Source organism: Budorcas taxicolor, chromosome 9, assembly GCF_023091745.1.
Source record: "Budorcas taxicolor isolate Tak-1 chromosome 9, Takin1.1, whole genome shotgun sequence".
NCBI classification, from domain to species: domain Eukaryota; kingdom Metazoa; phylum Chordata; class Mammalia; order Artiodactyla; family Bovidae; genus Budorcas; species Budorcas taxicolor.
The window spans coordinates 19656609-19676854 of NC_068918.1; the positions used below are offsets into that span (position 1 = coordinate 19656609).

The 20246-nt window shown below is 34.5% G+C and overlaps 1 protein-coding gene across 32 annotated transcripts in view; it reads left to right on the forward strand.

The window, feature by feature from the left end:
* The window catches only part of TRDN (triadin), a 405761-nt gene that overhangs the window by 354292 nt on the left and 31223 nt on the right, over nucleotides 1–20246 (forward strand). For 30 of the 32 annotated variants that reach the window (XM_052645523.1, XM_052645524.1, XM_052645525.1 and 27 more), the window contains 10 exons: nucleotides 4439–4465; nucleotides 4913–4942; nucleotides 8964–8993; nucleotides 10185–10211; nucleotides 11007–11054; nucleotides 11560–11583; nucleotides 12819–12866; nucleotides 14230–14247; nucleotides 16385–16429; nucleotides 18726–18746. In XM_052645523.1, the coding sequence (XP_052501483.1) occupies nucleotides 4439–4465; nucleotides 4913–4942; nucleotides 8964–8993; nucleotides 10185–10211; nucleotides 11007–11054; nucleotides 11560–11583; nucleotides 12819–12866; nucleotides 14230–14247; nucleotides 16385–16429; nucleotides 18726–18746 (318 nt within the window). The remainder of the gene's footprint in view (nucleotides 1–4438; nucleotides 4466–4912; nucleotides 4943–8963; nucleotides 8994–10184; nucleotides 10212–11006; nucleotides 11055–11559; nucleotides 11584–12818; nucleotides 12867–14229; nucleotides 14248–16384; nucleotides 16430–18725; nucleotides 18747–20246) is intronic. The other 2 variants (XM_052645527.1, XM_052645529.1) reach the window with 2 other exon arrangements.

Here is a 20246-nt window from a genome sequence, read left to right on the forward strand (position 1 = left end):
CCTGTTAAGTAGTTCTTTTGGGCTAAGATATATATCTACAACAGAACCATTTTCTGCTCTGTACTAAATAGCTGTGTTAGAGATATATCTGAAACAAAATCACAGGTCTTAAAAACAAGGTTTGTTAATCTGCCTTATACTTACAAATGTGCTTCCACAGCAGAAGAGCTATCAGGAATTGAGTAAACAGACTTACTAAAGAGCAATAAACCTAAGAGGAGTTAATGCTGCAGCATTTCAGGTTGACCATCTAAACTATGTCTCCTAGTAAAAGTGATCTACTATTTAGATTTAAATTCATATTTAGTGTAAATATATTATTTTAAAACCTGGATGGTATCTTAGAAATCATCTAATCTAACTGTCTACATTTATTTTTTTTTTTTGGAAAAGGAGAACCAAACAAATTAAATGGCCATGCCAAGGTTCCACAGTAAATGAGTGTCTGAATGAGAATTAGACCCAACACTTTAGTTATCTTATCACTGCCTGTCCCAGTGTCCTACAAAGTAAATAATTTCTGATTGTAGTAGGTCAAAATTTTATTAATTTTGCCAGATATTACTTTCAAGATTCCTTTATGTATAGATATAGATAGGCTATTTTTTCTTCTATGTATATAATTTTAAAATGCTGTGACTTTTATCATTCATGTGTCTAATATTTTAGAATATGTTGGCTCTTAATTTCTTTCCTTTTACTTTCTTTTTTTATTTGTTGAAATATGACCATTTATTCTTTTAAATATATGCATTGTAAGGGTAGAAATAGGAAATACTGCACCGACATTTTTAATATATTTAGATAATATAGAAAATATAAAAGCTGCAATAGAAACAGAAAAATCTAAAAGCTCCATAAGTAAAATGAACAAATATATTTATGTTTGTATATACTTACTATATTGCTGCTTACTATTTGAAATGTATTCTGTGAATGTGGAGTCAATTACTACTTCCATGAGAACATCAAAGTTACAATGATTTGGTTTTCTTTGTAAAAATAAAATATTCTTGTTTTAAATGAATTTGATTTCACATCACACTTTCCAGATCTCAATCACAAACATCTGAGTAGAATACTGCTGTCATCTATATTGAAAAGTTGGCACATTATAATCAACATAAGCATGTTCTTTTTTTAGCTTACCCATTTATGTCTCAGTTGATTGAAGGCTTTCTCTGATTTTAATTAAACTATGTTTGCTGAAATATAAGATACACCATTAGCTGGAATTCAGAATGGTAAAAAAAAAAAAAAAGCCCTAATTTTTTTTGTTAAATGAATGCTATTAACAAATGTAGTCATGGTTATCAAACAGTGGTTCTCAAACTTCAACATGTATCAGATATACCTGATGGGCTGGCCTACCTCTAGAGCTTATGATTCTGAAGGTCAGGGATGAGACTAAGAATTTACATTTTTTAATTCCCAGGTGGTGTGACTGTTTGAAAACTGCTGCCTTAACAGTATGCTCCTCCAAAAATAATTCTACACTTGTCCTTATGTTTATTGCAGCCTAAATATGGACCTTAGGAAATATTTAGGTTTAGACCATGTATAAACAGACATTTACTTGCATTTTATTCATTCATATATCTGCAAGTGTGCTTGCCTGTGAAGTACCATCAGATTTTAAACTGGTATTATATACTGTCATAATTGAATATATAAGATGAGAAAGTAGGAAGGTAAAAGAGCTAAAGAATATTTAGGACTGACATTGGCAAGGTGGTGATACAGGAATTTCTAATGTTCATTTCCTCTCAAGAAACTTCAGTCCAAACAACTATCTGTGTATGAAAATAACTTCACAAGAGCCAAGGATTCTGAGGGATTAAAACACCTGAATGAAGCAAAGAAATAAGTAGATACATTGAGGAGCATGGGAAAAATAGATCCACCTTCCCTGCGCTCCCCTTCCCCAAGCCTGGGCAGCCCATCCTCATAGGAGGGGAGTGACATGAGTGGCCAGTCTCACCACAGACCCCAGAGCTGGTCTGAATAATCAATAAGATTTAGCCAGATGAAGAAGGAAGATGAATGTTCTAGACAGTAGATTATGCTTAACAATGACCATGATATCCAAAACATAATGTTGGTACATAAAGGGGAAAAGTTGTGCAGCCATATCAGATAATGCTTTCTGAGGAACAGATAGCTGAACCCTAATAAAAAAATGGAGGGAAGAAAACTCTGATAGAAAAAAAATTTTTAAATGGAAATGTTTCCATAAATTGTGAGATATTCCCTTTATAAAATGTAAAGGGGATGATTCAGTATCAAGATGTCTGTTCTTCCCTACTTGATCTATAGATTCAGTGCAATTTCCATTAAAATCTCAGCAAGTTATTTTGTGCATGTTAACTAAGTAATTCTAAAGTTTACATAAAGTGAAAGTGAAGTCCCTCAGATGTCTTCAACCCTGCGACCCCATGGACTGTTGCCTACCAGGCTCATCTGTCCATGGGATTTTCCAGGCAAGAGTACTGAAGTGGGTTGCATTTACATGGATCAGAATAAAATCCAGAATCGCCAAAACAAAACTGAAAAAAAAAACAAACCACATAGCTGATGGGCTGACACTACCCAACTTCAACACTTAACTACAGACTGCAGTAGTAATATTTATATTTCTTCCTCTACCTCAAGTAGTTTCCTTATGTGCATATGCTGGTCAGTACTTGCTGAAGACTTGAGGGAGCCTTCCACAAATTCCCCAGACTTTATCTCTTTTCTATCTCTTTCTAGTATCTTTAGCTTCCTACTTTACATTATTCTGGTGCTTCCCTGGTAGCTCAGACAGCAAAGAATCTGCTTGTAACACAGGAGACCTGGGTCGGGAAGATCCCCTGGAGAAGGGCATGGCTACCCACTTTAGTATTCTTGCTTGGAGAATTCTATGAGCAGAGACCATGGTGGGCTACAGTCCAGGCGGTCACAAAGAGTCAGACATGACTCAGCAACTAACACTTTACATTCTGACCGCTGACCTCTCATTGCCGTGGTTTCTCTAGATTCCCAGCTAGATGTCACCAAATCCGCTCCGTGCCTGCACTAACTGGCTGCAACTCCTCACAGCATTAAGCTGGGATAATCATAGAGCACACGTCATTTGTTTTTCGTCACTTAAGAGTCACTGCCCTCTATTGTCTGTTGTCCAACCTTATTGTATATAATTTTCTTCTGTTTCCTGTAGTTTCAAGTATGAAAACGAATCAAGTCCCTTTATTTTATCTTAGCTAGGAGGCAAAGTCACTAGGACACTTTTAAGAATGAAGAGAATGGTATAAATGTTTATCTTATTATAGTAGAAAATGTTATGTTCCTCCTTCCCAGAAGACAAATGAACAGAAATTTAGAAAGAAAGTTATCCACATAATTACATATGTTCGTTGATATTGGAACGTAAGGAGAATTGGTGAGCACAGATGTCTAATAAATATAACATTGGGAATAGATGCTTGATGATAGTGAATTAATAATTAAATGGGAGTCAACAAATGGAAAAAGCAAGTAAAGCTGACATTCTTTAGAAGTTTAGTTGAGCAGTGATGGAAAGGTATTGAATGCTATTTATACGGGAATTCAGAATCAAAGGTGCTTTGTTTGCTGTTAAAATCTTCGTTGAGACAAGAGAGAAAGTTAAAATTGACTATGGATAGGACAGAGGTTGGCAAACAATGTCCTGTAGACTGGCTGTCAGCTTGTGTAAGTAAAGTTTTACTGAAACATAGCCAGTCTATTCATTTACATAATGTTTGTAGCTGCTTCTGTGTTACAACAGCAGAGTTAAATAGTGGCTCCAAAAAAATCTCCATAGATCTCCAACAGAGATCATACGGCTCCAAAGTAAAAAAATAATAATAAATAATATATATATATATATATGAACTTTCACAGAAAATTTGAGAACCCTTACACTAAGAATCCAATATGCAATAAATTCATATATATATATATATATATATATATATATATTCAAGTATACTTTAGATCATCAAGAATTGCAGATTCAGCAGCAGTCACTTCATAATATATCATACTGGAACAAATAACGTATTTATAATGTTAATGGAAATGAAAACAGTAGTCTTGAAGTTTTCATTTTGGGTAATGAAAGGCTAAAAGTAATTTCTCGAAATAAAATGATATCTTCTACCTTAACATTAGATTAAACAGTTAACATTATATACAAGGGTTTGTGAAAAAAGTATCTTTTGATGGTGCCATGAAACTAAACTGCTGTTATTTTAAATGATTTTTTCAATTAGTAACTTGTCTTGGACATTAACGTGCATATCCTATAAAAATTTCAATAAAGATAGTTGGGATCTACAGTGTTTGACGTTCAAATACGTGATATTCTATCATACACAATGTTTATCCAATAACAATGAAATGACTCCATTTTTAATAATTTTTAAACTTTTTCTAGGCAAAGAAGTCAAGCCCAAGTCTCCACGTATGTTATGTGCATGCCTAATATTAAAAAATCTTAAATGCATGCTTTACTCATCTTCTGATTCCATTGTTGAGTGTTTTGCATAAAGTCAAAGGTTTAACTATTTTGTGTAGATAATGTGCTGGTTATCTTGTATTTCTGAGGATTTGCTATGCTGAAATTTTCCTTCATCCCTCATTCCTTGGATGAACAAATTAATACCTTTCATTAATTTCTCATTAAAATCCTTAGTGCACATTTCCAATGTTTTCTCAAAATAATTCTTATTGTGGTTGGTAATGAGGAATCTTTACTTGTGTGTGTATTAATCTGCTGCAATTTTAAGAAGAAGGAAATTAAATATATTGATGATTAGACAATAATAAATATGATATAAAAGAATTATGCATGAGAATAGGAAATAAATATTTTATACAATCATAATTACTAATGTTTACTCATTTTTAGAGCCACAAGTGAAAAAACAAGAGAAGCCAGGTATGTACATTTAATGTGCAGATTTGTACTTGCACTCCATGTTTATGACAAGTGTATGCTGTGCCGTGCTTTGTCACTCAGTCATGTCTGACTCTTTGCAACCCCATGGACTGTAGCCCACCAGGATCCTCTGTCCATGGAGATTCTCCAGGCAAGGATTCTAGAATGTATTGCCATGCCCTCCTCCAGGGGATCTTCCCAACCCAGGGATTGAAGCCAGGTCTCCCTGAGTTCGATTCTTTACCATCTGAGCCACCAAAGAAGCCTAAGAATGCTGAAGTAGGTAGACTTTCCCTTCTCCAGGGGAACTTCCGTACCCAGGAATCAAACTGGGGTGTCCTGCATTGCAGGCGGATTCTCTACCAGCTGAGCCTCCCAGAAAACCCCATAGCATATCTTTTTGCAAATATCCTGAGTGCAAATATTATACTGAAATTTTATTCTTTAACAACTTTTTAAAATAAAACAAACATATACTACCTTTCCCTAGAAAAAGTCCTATTTACAAAGATGAAATCACTGATAAATTTATATCGTTCAGAAGAAACAAATGACTGAAGACTATTTTTCACTCATTGCTGTAGAACACAGACATCCTGTCAGAGAAACAGCTGCTCTTACTCTTCTAATTTTGGGGGCTCCTGAGTCAGATGAACATTTCTGAGGGCAATAGCAGGCAGCAGGCACTATTTAAAAGAAAACACAACAATGATTTTCAAAACAGTTAACTTTTGACTCATGTCTCCCAACCGTATTAGTATCATGTTGTTGTTCAGTCGCTAAGTCATATCTGACTCTCTAATCCCACAGACCACAGCACACCAGCCTTCCCTGTCCTTCACTGTCTCCTGGAGTTTGCTCAAACTCATGTCCATTGAGTCGATGATGCTATCCAACCATCTCATCCTTTGTCACCCCCTTCTCCTCCTACCCTCAATATTTCCCAGCATCAAGGTCTTTTCCAATGAGTTGGCCCTTTGCATCAGGTGGCTAAAATATTGAAGTTTCAGTTTCAGCATCACTCCTTCCAATGAATATTCACAGTTTATTTCCTTTAGGAATGACTAGTTTGATCTCCTTGCTGTCCACGAGACTCTCAAGAGTCTTCTCCAACACCACAACTCAAAAGCATCAATTCTCCAGCACTCAGCCTTCTTTATGGTCCAACTCTTTCATCTGTATGTGACTACTGGAAAAAACCTAGTTTTGACATACAGACCTTTGTTGGCAAAGTGATATCTCTGCTTTTTAATATGCTGTCTAGATTTGTCATAGCTTTTCTTCCAAGGAGCTAGCATCTTTTAATTTCATGGCTACAGTCATCATCTGCAGTGATTTTGGAGCCCAAGAAAATAAAGTCCGTCACTGTTTCCATTGTTTCCCCATCTATTTGTCATGAAATGATGGGACCAGATGCCACGATCTTAGATTTTTGAATGTTGAGTTTTAAGCCGGCTTTTTCCACTCTCCTCTTTCACCTTCATCAAGAGGCTCTTTAGTTCTTCTTTGCTTTCTGCCATCAGTGTGGTATTATCTGCATATCTGAGGTTATTGATATTTCTCCCAGAAATCTTGATTCCAGCTTGTGATTCATCCAGCCTAGTATTTCTCATGATTTGTCTGCATATAAGTTATATAAGCAGGGTGACAATATACAGCCTTAACATACTCCTTTCCCAATTTTGAACCAGTACATTGTTATGCTGCTGCTACTGCTGCTAAGTCGCTTCAGTTGAGTCCGACTCTGTGCGACCCCATAGACGGCAGCCCACCAGGCTCCCCCGTCCCTGGGATTCTCCAGGCAAGAACACTGGAGTGGGTTGCCATTTCCTTCTCCAATGCATAAAATCAAAAGTAAAAGTGAAGTCGCTCAGTTGTGTCCGACTCTTCGCAACCCCATGGACTGCAGCCTACCAGGCTCCTCCACCCATGGGATTTTCCAGGCAAGAGTACTGGAGTGGGGTGCCATTGCCTTTCTGCCATTGTTATGAGGTTGCTGTAATAAAATGCCATAAACTAGGTGGCTAGAAACAACAAATATGTATTCTCTTACAGTTCTGGGTGTTAGATGTTTGAAATCAAGATATCAGCAGGGTATGAGGCAATGACTACCCATTCCAGTATTCTTGCTTGAGAAACCCCATGGACAGAGAAGCCTGATGGACTACAGTCCATTGGGGCACAGAGAGTCAGACACGATTGAGCAATTAACACTTTCACTTTTTGTTTGTTTCTGAGGCACTGGGGCTTAGGATTGCAGAACATCTTTTAGGATAACACAAGTCAACTTTCAAAGGTCTACCCTGTGACCCCTCCAAAGTTCGTGTCCTTCACATGTAGCAAAATACATTCACTCCATTTCAACATTTCTAAGAGTCCTAATAATTTTAGCACGACTGAACTGAACTGAACGGAACTAAGTCCAAAACTTTATCAATTCAAATTCTCATATCTCTTTATCTAAATCAGTATGGGTAAAACTCAGGGTATGATTCTTCTCTCATAAAATTCCTCTCCACTTGTGAAGCCAGCAAAACAGCTGTTTCAAAAAAAAAAAAAAATGTGAAACTGGTTAGAATGTATATTCCCATTCCAAAGGGGACAAATTGGAACGAAGAAGAAGGGTCACAGGTCCCAAGTAAATCCAACACATAGCGGGGAAGATTCCATTAGGTGTCAAAGCCTGAAGATGTCCTCTTTGGTTCAGTGCTGTGTTCTCTGGACCTGAGGTGAGGGGACAGTGGCTCTGGCCCCTCGGCCCACCGGGGTGGCAGTCCTGCCCTCTCTGCCCAGGGAAGTCCCATCATCCAAGCCGGTGAATCATGGCTGGTCCTTAGAGTTAACATTCTTTCATTTCATCCTGTTTCTGTTCGCTTCTGTCCAGGCCAGCATTATTTTCGTTTGCATAAAATTTTCAAAAACATGACTCATCTTGAGAGTTCAGTTCCTGAAGATCCAAGTCATTGCACAGAAGGGTCCCCCACAGATCTCCCTGGGTCACCACACCTCTATTTCTGCCTTTTGCTGAGGTGGAAGATTGGACCCATGATTCTTTCCAGCCACACCCTTGGTCCTGTCTCCAGGGTGCACTATCTAGTCAGGGTGAGCATTTTCTCAGTCACCAAGTACTGGTTCCTCTTAAATAATAGTTTACTCCTCAATTTATCTTCTCTTTCTCATTTTGTTATAAGCAATGAAGAGAATCCACGCTGTGCTTTCCACACTCTACTCAGAGTTTTCTAAACTGAAGATCAACATCCTTCACTTACAAACTTCACCTTCTACCCAGCAGACAGGAGTTAAACATATTTTTGTGTGTGTGTAGGATCGCGAAGAGTTGGACACAACTGAGCGACTTCACTTTCACTTTTCCCTTTCATGCATTGGAGAAGGAAATGGCAACCCACTCCATTGTTCTTTCCTGGAGAATCCCAGGGATGGCGGAGCCTGGTGGGCTGCCATCTATGGGGTCGCACAGTGTCGGACACGACTGAAGCGACTTAGCAGCAGCAGCAGCAGCACATAGTTTAAGCAAACTCAGGAGACAGTGAAGGACAGGGAAACCTGGCCTGCAGCAGTCCATGAGGCTGCAGAGTCAGACACGACTGACAGACTGAACAGCAACAGCGTATAATTCAAATCATAACATTGTCTAAATTTCTGAATCACAACTAGATATATTTCAAAAAATATTCTTCCAAATCCTATATCAAGTCATTTATCGTATGTTGACATTGGGGCTATTCTCTACAACAATAATCTTGAGAAAACAGAAAATTCAGGTTGAAATCCATTAGCAGTAGCAACAACTTAATGACAGACACGTACGTGGCATGATTTTAACTACTGTGTGTTTAATAGTCCAATACTGGCAGGCCAGTAGGAAACTAAGATAAGTTTTACTAAAATTTTGCTTTTTCAAATTATGGTAAATAAAACAAAATAGTGTCCAAAACTGAATTTGTGCTCTAGTTTTTTTTTTTTCAGATTTTAAAATTTCTGTCTTTTGTTTTCCCTTCAGAGTCACAAGTTAAAAAGGAAGCAAAACCAGGTAACAATATTTTATTCTTAAATAGATACAGAGCTAATGTTGCTGTTATTTTAGAACTAAAATGACACCAGTGGGGATTTACACAGTGTCTTCCACATCCTCACTGTTTTCGCTACTCCATTATTCCATATGTTTTTACAGCACTGGATTAGGTGAGAATGGCGATATTCCATAGACAAAATATCTGGAATATGGCTTTAAATGAATGTCAGCAGAGACTCCAGGTTTCAAGAGACATTTCTTAGAGTTCTTCAAAGTCCGGTGTTAGTCATATTTAATTTGTGAGTTTATTTCTGATAAAACACCAGAGTCATAAAAGTCGTAGACTGCTGGGAATTGAAAGGAAAGAGAAGAATTTAGCAAGCATCTGCATGAGCTAAGGAATAGTGTAAGATTCAGTTTTGATCATTTCACTGTGAGAGGCATGTAACATGACCGTTATTACCCATATTTAGTATCTGTGGAAACAGTTCAATAGACAAGATTTTCAAGTTAGTAAATGTTGAAGCTAGAATTGTGCCCATGTTTGGTCTACTCAAAACCCTGGGTAATCTCACTACGAGACTGTCCCAGACTAACAATGATTTTATTAAGAGGCAACATTGACCTAAATCAGAGCAATCTTTCCAAGTTTACATTGCTATTTAGTGTGTGTAAGTCCTAGCTCTGGTACCAACTAGCTACTCACCTGAGGCAAGTAAAAAAAAAAAACAAAAAAAAAACCTCAGGCTCTATGGATGCTATTTCTTCATTATAATATATTTCTACATTATAATTATTATATAGCAGGATTCTTAAACAACAACAAACTCAAAAATCCAAGTCTAGATGTATATATACAATACTATATTATTCCTTTAATTCTCACTAGAACTTACTTGACAACTCTTCATAAACTTGAGCCTAGTTTCTCTTATAAAAAATATATCTTTTTAATGTACCAAGGTTTAAAAATGCCAAACTACTGTCTTATGATTTATTTTCCTAAGTATGTTTATTGGCTGCAGATGAGTGTTACCCAGTATAAATATTTTGCATTTTGTCTTTTTTTTTTTAAATCAGAAGACCAATACCATTTAAAACTTCTGTTTAGGTCTAGTACTATTTAGAACTTTCATTTATTATTATAAATACTATAATTTAGCAGGCAAAATTAATTGATTTTTTGTATTATAAATGTTTATGTTCTAGCTTCATCTGAAAAAGCTCAAATACACAGTATGTATCTTTATTTTATCTATAAAGCTAATATAGAATTTTAACAAAAAATTAAGTATTTTAATAATATATATGCAATATATGCCTAAGTATTTGTGCTTTACTATGGCCTATGTTTTGGAAATTATAGGTGTTTAAATGTAAATAAGAAATCTTGGTATATTGTTTTCATGCAACCAAAACCTTAAAGTTTTTTTTATCTAAACTAGGATGACATGAAAATTGAGGAACAGTTCTTCTCCATAGGCATGTTTGTTCAAATCTGTCAATTATTTTCTACTTAACAAATCACTGGACCATTTCACAGAGAAAATTCATGTTAATTCATATGTTAAATTAACCATATGTTAAATTAACCATATGTTAAATTCATATGTTAAATTTACCATATGTTGATTTATAAAGCTTCTAAATATCCAAATGACTTCCCAGGTAGCTCAGGTGGTAAAGAATCCTTCTGCAATGCAGGAGACCCCAGTTGGATTCCTGGATCGGGAAGTTCCCCTGGAGAAAGGATAGGCTACCCACTCCAGCATTCTTGGATTCCCCTTATGGCTCAGCGGGAAACGAATCTGCCTGCATGTGGGAGACCTGGGTCCAATCCCTAGGTCAGGAAGATCCTCTGGAGAAGGGAATGGCAACCCACTCCAGTATTCCTGCCTGGAAAATTCCATGGACAGGGGACAGGGTTACTGGTGGGCTAGTAGTCCATGGGGTTGCAAAGAGTACAACTGTTAGTCACGACTGAGTGACTAACACACACATCCAAAAATATTTTCTTTTTATTATTTTCAGAACAAGACACAGTGAAACCAGAAAAGGCTATTTCTCATGGTAAACCAGGTATTTTTCAGGTGGTATTTGTAGTATCAAATTGTCTCCCAGTGTTCTAATTTTAGCAGGATGATGAGCTTAGAGTCAGATTTAAAGTTGTTAGAAAAGATTCATGTGTTAAGTCACTCAGCTTCTAATTTTAGTCCTTCACAGTGTTTTGTTTTGGTTTCTTTTTTGTGCTGAGAGAACTTGTCCTGCTAGATATAACTAGATAGCTCATGATCTTTTCCTATCAGAAACTTAGCTTAGCACAAAGACCATTTTGCCAGCATTCATTTGAATGCTGAATGCCCATTCAGTTTAATGGGCTCTATATTTTGTTTTGCTTTGTTCTGTTTGGGGCAAGACATCCCTAGAAAACTTGTAATTCAGAATGGCCCATTCAGACGTGATCATCTTCAAGTCCAAAAATCTCAAGAAAAGGAAATAAAAAAGAAAGCAATTTCCTCCTGCTTCTAATCCTTCTTCCTTCTTTCCTTCATTTTTGCCTCCCTTCCTTTCTTCTTATTCCTAGTTTTACACTTTACAGAAAGTGGAGGTAAGCCAATGGGTTCTGCTCATAAAAAGAAATAGAAAAATTACCAAGACTAGTTTAATCATTAGTTTTTATTTAAGAATAGAAACTTTATTTAAATTTTAATTTAACCCAATTAAATATGAATTTAATTTTGAGGTTGTAGCAATTCCCAGTTTTTCTGTAGAACATGGTCCTTTATTCTAGGCTGAATTGTCTACCTGACATTGTGAATATGGTTAGGTCAGAATCTTTAAAAAGGTAAAAACACCTTCTCCAAACATATCTTAGGAAACTTCTGCTTATATTTTTAAGATTTTACTTTAGAAAATCTGTTTCAGTCGATTCGAGTCGCTAGAAATAAGGAAAGCAGAGCCTGACTGTGGGGCGGTAAGAAAAGCAGTCTGTACTGACATAAGCAAAACTTTAGAAACAACTTTTAGAACCTTCTGATATCATGAATAATAAACCCTGTGTCTTTATTGTCCTGAATGACACCCATTTTTGAGATGAAATCTTGAGAGCAGGAGAGAGTTTCATCTCTGCGTATCTAACAAAGGCATTCCCCTCTAGCCACATCTTTTATTTCAGTAATCATGTTCATACTCTAAATTCTGTTTCCAAGTGAAACTTTCCAATTAGAATATTTCACTGATTTATTCCCACTGCTGAATACTTGAAAAGCTTAATTTTATATAGAATCTTTATTCTAATCCCTTTGCTTTGATCCAAATCTCTTTAACACTGTCTACAAAAATCTACAGCACAGAAGACACCCCATAAATATACCACCTTTGCCCTTCCCCATCTTTGTGACATAAAAACTTGGGTTTTCAGGCTAGTTCTGGCTTCCCAGGGAGGTGTCTTGCTCACGAAAGATAAATTGTTTTTTCCTATTCTTACTCAATAATGAAAAGGGATTGTGTGTTTTATGTGTACTCCTGTATAGACAAATGCAGTGAAATACAGTGAAGGCAAAGGATGCAGTGTACTTTGATTAGGGGTTAGGGGACCATTTGAATTAGAAAAAGTTTTGTGGCAAGAAACTTGCAAAGGACATCTGCAGCTGGACAGATTTTCTTTGTGCTGCCATCCAATTTGAATAAAAGATATCACTTGTTTAATTGAGAAAACAGCTAAGGTTGTCTCAGTATTGCTGTTATTTCAAAGAGAATACAAAATATCAAGGTTGAAATGTGTCACTGTTTTGAACTGATGCATTTAAAATGTCCACTGTGTTAACTCTTTTCCTATCACAGATGAAAAAGTTGTCAAGCATGTAAAAGCTACCACGATAGAAAAAACAGGTAAATAAACTGCTTCGAATTTTTCTTCTATGTATCAGTTTTGTGTTATGTTGGTATGCACACACACACATCTTCACTGGAGTGTGAGCACTTTATGTCATAAGTTCTAAGATTCTAGGTTTTTGTAAATAACTGAAAGATATATTCAATAAAAATTAACAGTGAAAAACTAGAGTGATATAACTTTACTTTTTTTTAATGTGATAGACCTAAGCTTATATATAATTTGCAAGGAAAGCTATGCATGCATTGATTATCCTGTTCTATTAGGTGTTTAATCTCACTTTCAAATCACATTTTCTCCAATTTTAAAATCACAAAAATCTGTCTGCTGTTCATATATGAGATGGAATAATTTTCAGTCATGAGAACTTCATAGAGACTATATGTGATTATATAATGTTTTAAAATCTGCCTTGAAAAATGATCAACAGAATATATAATATCAACTCATCATTTAATGTGAGAGGAAAAAAAAGAAATGTACACACTCTTTCATTTCTGGAGTTCTGTCCTTAAAGGATGAACAAAAGTAAGTTTTCATCTCAGCTGACATCTTCAAAGACTGAATCGCCTCCATTTAATCCCAAAATGAAAATGCTACTACCTTGGCCATGAATAGAGTCCTATTTCTTACTAAAAATCTTTCCAAAGGAAAAGGACTATGAAGCAATTTCTTTCTTTTAACAGATAATCATGATAATCAGGGTTTAAGTATAGTTCTCAGAGGAAAATATAATAGAATTCAGGAGAGAACTAATTATTTATAGAAATTGTGAACTATTATTTCTTTAGAAATAAATCTCAGAAGGCTATTTTCACATTACCTCATATGACCATTATACTGTATCCCAATTATTGCTTAAGCTTATAATTTTGGCTAGCATTCATTTAATTTTCACCCTAATGTGTTAATTGGAGAAGGAAATGGCAACCCACTCGAGTACCCTTGCCTGGAAAATCCCGTGGACAGAAGAGCTTGGTATGCTACAATTCATGGGGTCACCAAGAATCAGGCACAACTGAGCAACTTCATTCACTCACTCACTCAATGTGTTAATATGACCCCTTGAGTATCTCATTTAGTTATATGGGTATTTGGAGATTATGAAGAAACTAGCCCAATGTATTTGTATCTCAAATATATAGATTGGTTCAAATTTTACACAAAAGTTTGTGCATCTTAGTTTTCAATAAGCAGTGTGATTAACATATTTGCTGAAAGTGAAATAACAGTGTTCAGAGAGAATGAATTAATCTTAAGGAGAACTTAAAATGAAGTAACAAATACAGATGCCAAAGAGTTATTTTTTTCATAGTTTGTATTCATCATATGTCACTTGTTTTCTTTCATTCTCTACAGTCAAACCCAAAACAACAAGTAAGAGATGAAAATAAAATCTGGAAACTATTACTTGGCAATTTCAGCTTTTACAATATGCTTATTTTTCCCAATTGTTATTTTTAGTTTTACTTAATGCTAAAGTACTTCTGTAGGTGATAAATTACTGTTATTGCTATGGCTTTGATTTAACACCTTTGTCTTTCACTACTAATTAATAATGCACTATAATCATATGGAAAAAAAATCTATGGAAATTGTATTACTAATACTAAAAGAGTGAGACTACACAAGCTATAAATAACACTAAGAAGCTAGAATAAATGGGCTATCTTTTAAACATACATAATGAATGACAAAAGAAAATGAAATAATATACACTTTTTGGTGTTATGAAGCACATACTATTTTTAATTTGTTTGCTTTAAGCAGCATTAATTATGTTAGGTAATCTTTGGTATTATTGTTTTTCATAATTTTATGAATTATTAAATTTTGCCACTTTTTAATTAAAACCATGGAATTTTCTTATGAGCATATACTTTAAAGATCATCCATTTCATTGCTCAGGAGTGATACAGATGTTACAGGTGTAGAGAGTTATAAAAGTGACCAATGGTCTCAGAAAAGCGTGAACATTTGCCCATTGTCACAGTAGTAAATATATACAAAGTTGTTTCAGAATTATGATATTGGCTGTTGAATGATATGTATTTGTGAAACAGAGGCTTAGATGAAGGTATGAGTGAATATTTGTCAAATGTTCTCTGGATCAAGTATGAAAAATGAATTGACAAGATCCAAAGATAGATTTGGTGAGGACAGTTAAGAGGTCATATCAGTGATTCAGGAGATAAAGTGAAATATAAGGAGCCTAAATAGAATGTATTTACCTCCTAGAACTTATTGCATGTATTTTGAATGCAGTATAAAATATATATAGTTTATATTATTTTTACTTTATTATACTTTTGAAGTACTATTATTATCACAGTTTTAATAACTTGCATATTGGCTTATTTTATTGTGCATGCTTATGTAATGTTAACATTTATACAGTTTTAAGATCATGGAAGTTCATTCTTGAATGCTATCAATCCTTACTTTACAAATATCCAGTTAAATCTTATGAAACATAGATCCCACAGTTCCCCACCCACTTCACTGTTGGTGCAAGATGATGGGGAGAAAATAATATTGCTTGTGGAGAATCTCCAAATTCAGGCTGAGGGAAGGAGAGGACAGGTAAACCAGAACATCTCAGGATAATAAACCTGAGCGTGCACTTGGCAGTGATCTATTCTATTTCCACATAATCTTAATTCCATTCAAAATATCCTACTCTAAATGGCTTTATTTGAAATTCTACTTCTGATGAAAGAAAGATATCTCCTAAAATTTACTTTAATTCAAATATTTTTCAAAGGTCTGAGAATATTAAGTACATGTTGTGGCTCCAGTTGTCATGTCCTAGATTTAGTTGAGATTCATCTGTGAGAGTTCTAACTGAACCTAAAATGAGAGGGTAGTCCAGGAAAATGAAAATACAAAGTGTGATACTTTCTGGAATAAGGCAAGTTTAGGTTAAATTGGAAAAGGAAATGGGAACCCACTCCAGTGTTCTTGCCTGGAGAATCCCAGGCACGGAGGAGCCTGGTAGGCTTTCATCTATAGGGTCGCACAGACTCGGACATGACTGAAGCGACTTAGCAGCAGCAGCAGGTTAAATTTTCAATAAGAAACAAATGACCAGTACCAAATTGCTTCTGTCCTGCCAAGAAGGGACCTAGAAGAAGTCAGAGAGGTGAAAAGGAAGCTTATAAAATGCCAAGACAAATGTCATCTGCTTTAAAATATCTCCAAAGAATGACTCAAGCTTCAGCAAAGAAAGAAAAATGCTTACAATTATTCTCCTTTTTGTCATTTTCTATCCTCTTCTTATACCAAGAGGGCTAACATCTTCAAAGTACCTTACAGGATGCCCTGAGAATGAACCTGATCTTGTTTATAACATGTTTCCATGGCAATATGCTATCCATGTTCCAAGTTACATGCAAATGACTTTGGGAGCATGCTTCCCATACAAACTGAGGATTACCTCCAAATATATAGATAAGAAATGCTTGCTACACAAACAATCTACAGACTGTGAGTTAATTCTTATTTCTCTCTCTAGAAAAAGCTGAACATCAAGGAAAAGAATCTCCGTCTATAAAAACAGGTGATTTTGCCTTTTTGGTTTGCATTCTATCCCAATTCACTGTTTCTTTACCTTTGAAAATAAAACCAAAACATATAAGCACTTTTCATTTTCTTTCCTGGTAATGTTTAGTCTTGTGATTTTGTAATAGAATCTAGTTTATCTGACATAAGGGCTATGGTAGTGTTGATAAGCAGTTTGCTAAATATTATAACCAATATATATGGAATGCTAAGCATTCTATTATAATACAGCTGTGTTAATGTAATAGTATTTGCTTTCATGGTTCACAAGATCCTTCCAAAATATTCAGTGTTTTACTGATGCCAGTATTGACATCATTTATCATACTGGTAAGGTTGACTCGGGGCTCCCCTGATAGTGCAGTGGGAAAGAATCTGCCTGCCAATGCAGGAGACACAAGAGACATGGGTTTGATCCCTTGGTCAGAAAGATCCCCTGGAGTAGGAAATGGCAACCCACTCCAATATTCTTGCCTGGAGAATCTCATGGACAGAGGAGCCTGGTGGGCTACAGTCCATGGGGTCATAAAGAGTCAGACACGACTGAGCATGAGCATGAATGTTGAGTCACTGTTGATGTACTGTAAAATATCATATCTAACTGTACATATTATATTTCACTGAAAATTAATCATGGATTTCAACTTAGTATAATTTCTTTAAATAGAAACCATCCAATTCTATAATAGCTTAATACTTTAAAAACTGTAATTCAATTTTTAAAATATATAATACTTGGCATGGTTCAACAATAAGGCATACAGGAGGTTCACTGCAAAAATAAGCTTCCCTCCTCCCCTTCTTTTCCTGTTTTACCAGCTCCCATTTTCCAAGTATCCAATAATGTCTGATAGGTAATCATTGTTATTTTTTAATGTATCCCTCTAGCAATATATGTAAAAGACATATACATATAAACATGTGCTTAGTCACTCAGTCATGCCCATCTCTTTGCGACCCCATAGACTGCATCCCGCCAGGCTGCTCTGTCCATGGGGATTCTCTAGGGAAGAATACTGGAGTGGTTTGCCATGCCCTTCTGCAGGGGATGTTCCCAACCCAGAGGTTGAACCCAGGCCTCCCACACTGCAGGCAGATTCTTTACCAGTTGAGCCACCAGGAAAGCCCACATATACACACATACCTGCATACAAATTTGCTTCCCTGGTAGCTCAGCTGTGTAAAGAGTCTACATGCAATGTAGGAGACCCAGGTTCAATTCCTGGGTCTGGAGGATCCCCTGGAGAAGTGATAGTCTACAAATTATATATACATATACATATAAATATATATATATATAACTCACCTTTTCTACACAAGTCATGATATACTATAAATAGCTCTTTCCCTAGGTGTTTCTGTTTAAGAGTGTGTTTGAAGATTTTTCTATATCAGTACACAAAGCATTTCTTCATTTAGTATTCTATTGTATTGTTATACACTGTTTACTTAACTAGTCTCTGATTGAAGTATATTTAAGTTATCTGACAAGCTTTCTTTAATGATATACAATTATAAATATAATTGTCTAGTTTTATAAATTTATATTTAGGGTAAAAAGTCCTTAAATATTTTAGTGAAATGATACAGTTAATGTAATTTTTATAGGTTTCTCTAATTGTCCTCTAAAAATTGTATTAACTTATATTTCCTCTGTTAATGAATTAATTTAATTTTGGATGATTCAAATTCTTCACAATCATCAATAAATATTTAGTTCTTTATTAATAAATAGTTATTTACATGTAAGGCTGCATAATTAATGCTTTTAGTTAATTTCAGAGGACAAAGCATATCTGAGAAACAAATCAGGTATTTGGATGGCATAGTTTTGTGTTTTTCACCAACAATTCACTAATTTTTCTTGAGATTTTATAAAGTCAGCTTCTTCATTCAAAAGACTGGGTTGGAAAAGTTTAAATAGTTAATATTAATTAGTATTAATATGTTCTGAAAGGACAATAGCAGAATGTATCTTTTATGCCATTCAGGAACAGTAAGGAGTTCAGATTATCTTAAGCATTCATTTTGCATCAGATGAAATATGAGACTTTACAAAGATAGAGACCAAGAAGATCCTATACTTTGAAGTTTTATTGGAATATGGAATTCATTAGAACATGATTTTTAAATTGCTCAAATTGCATTGCCTATTGCTCATTTTAATATAAGTTTAGCCTTTTCTTATTTTAACTCAAACAGAATTATGAAATATAAAAGTCTAATATTTTACTTATAGCCAGAAAATGACCTTTTCTTTTCTTTCTTTCTCTTTTTTTTTTTTTACTTTTTAGACAAACCAAAACCAACTCCAAGTAAGTGTACCATACTAAAATTTTAAGAATTTTCTATTTAAGTATTTTAATTTTATAATTTCTTTAAATTGTACCTGCAGTAAAATTTATTGTGGTATGTTTATTAATGCAGTAGCTATTATGACATTACCTACATAAATGATTCCTATTGACAAAGAATAGTGTATATTTTATTCATTAATATTTGAACATATATTTGAGTGTCAATTACACTATAGCAGATTATGTGAGGGAATGCCTAAAATGACTTCTGTTGTCATTATCTGTATAATTAATGCAATTACCTTAACTAATACTGTCCACAAAAAAAGAAAAAAGAACAAAAAAAACGTGGTTCCATTTCTCTTTTAAGTACTTCAGTTGTTTGTTAGAATATATTGAATAAATACAGTATGGAGGTTCCTCTTATAGTCATTGCTGAGTTAAAACAAGCTTAGAACACACAATACCCATGTTCAATTATTTAATCTTAATATATTAGCTTTTTATTCTCATATTTCTTCAAAAGTTAAAGATGAGTTGTTTTAGTGGTTCAGAATAAATGTTTTATTTTAACATTTCAAGCAATAGTAAAAAGGAATAATTTTTTAAATGTATGAAAAATGAAAATGTATGAAATTATATAAAAATGAAATTGTATATTTAATACTATTAAATTATGACCTTGACATTACCCTGGGGGTAAATATTTACATTTCAATCAAGAGTGTAACTAGAAGTTGTGTCTAAAGATTTTCAATGCCAAGGACTAACCTGGTTCCTTAAAAGTGTCATGATAGATTTCTTGTGAATACATTTATGATTTTCTTCTGAATGGATTCAATGCCAGTGTTAAACATTAAATGTTGCCTTTGGGTTGGCAAAAATATCTAGTATATGTCTGTGTAAGTGCTACTGATATGAACGTTATTACAAAAATTAAGGGCTGAAAGTCAAAACTAGATTACTAGATAAGAAATATCACCATGATTATTTACAAATGCAGTTTTGTTTATAAAACATTATTCATTATATATATCTGTTCTTATAAAATAGGCTGATCCTATCCTATCAGTTTTATAGGAAATACTATAATTTGAATGAATTTGTATGGAAAGCATATTTTTGTAATATGCTTTTCATATTTGTAATGAAAGCATATTTTAAAAAAATAATTGGTCTTTGAATTTACTGAAGGATCATTATCATAGGTTAAAGACAAATAACATTTTTGTATTTTGTCTCACTACTCTGACTGTAGTCATTATGAGTTGAGATTATTTTTGTGATATTTTAAAATCTCATCTCTCAACCCTACTCATTGCACTAACTCCTTTTTATACATGAAGTTGCTTTATAAAAAGTTAATGAACGAATGTGTGTAGGCACATGTTCAAATCATGTTAAAAGTTTACATAATGGAGATTTATAATTTGTAATTGAGAAAACTACCCAAATGTCTTCAAACTGATTCATTCTACCATGTATGAATAGACTATTTAATATTAATGTATATAGGGG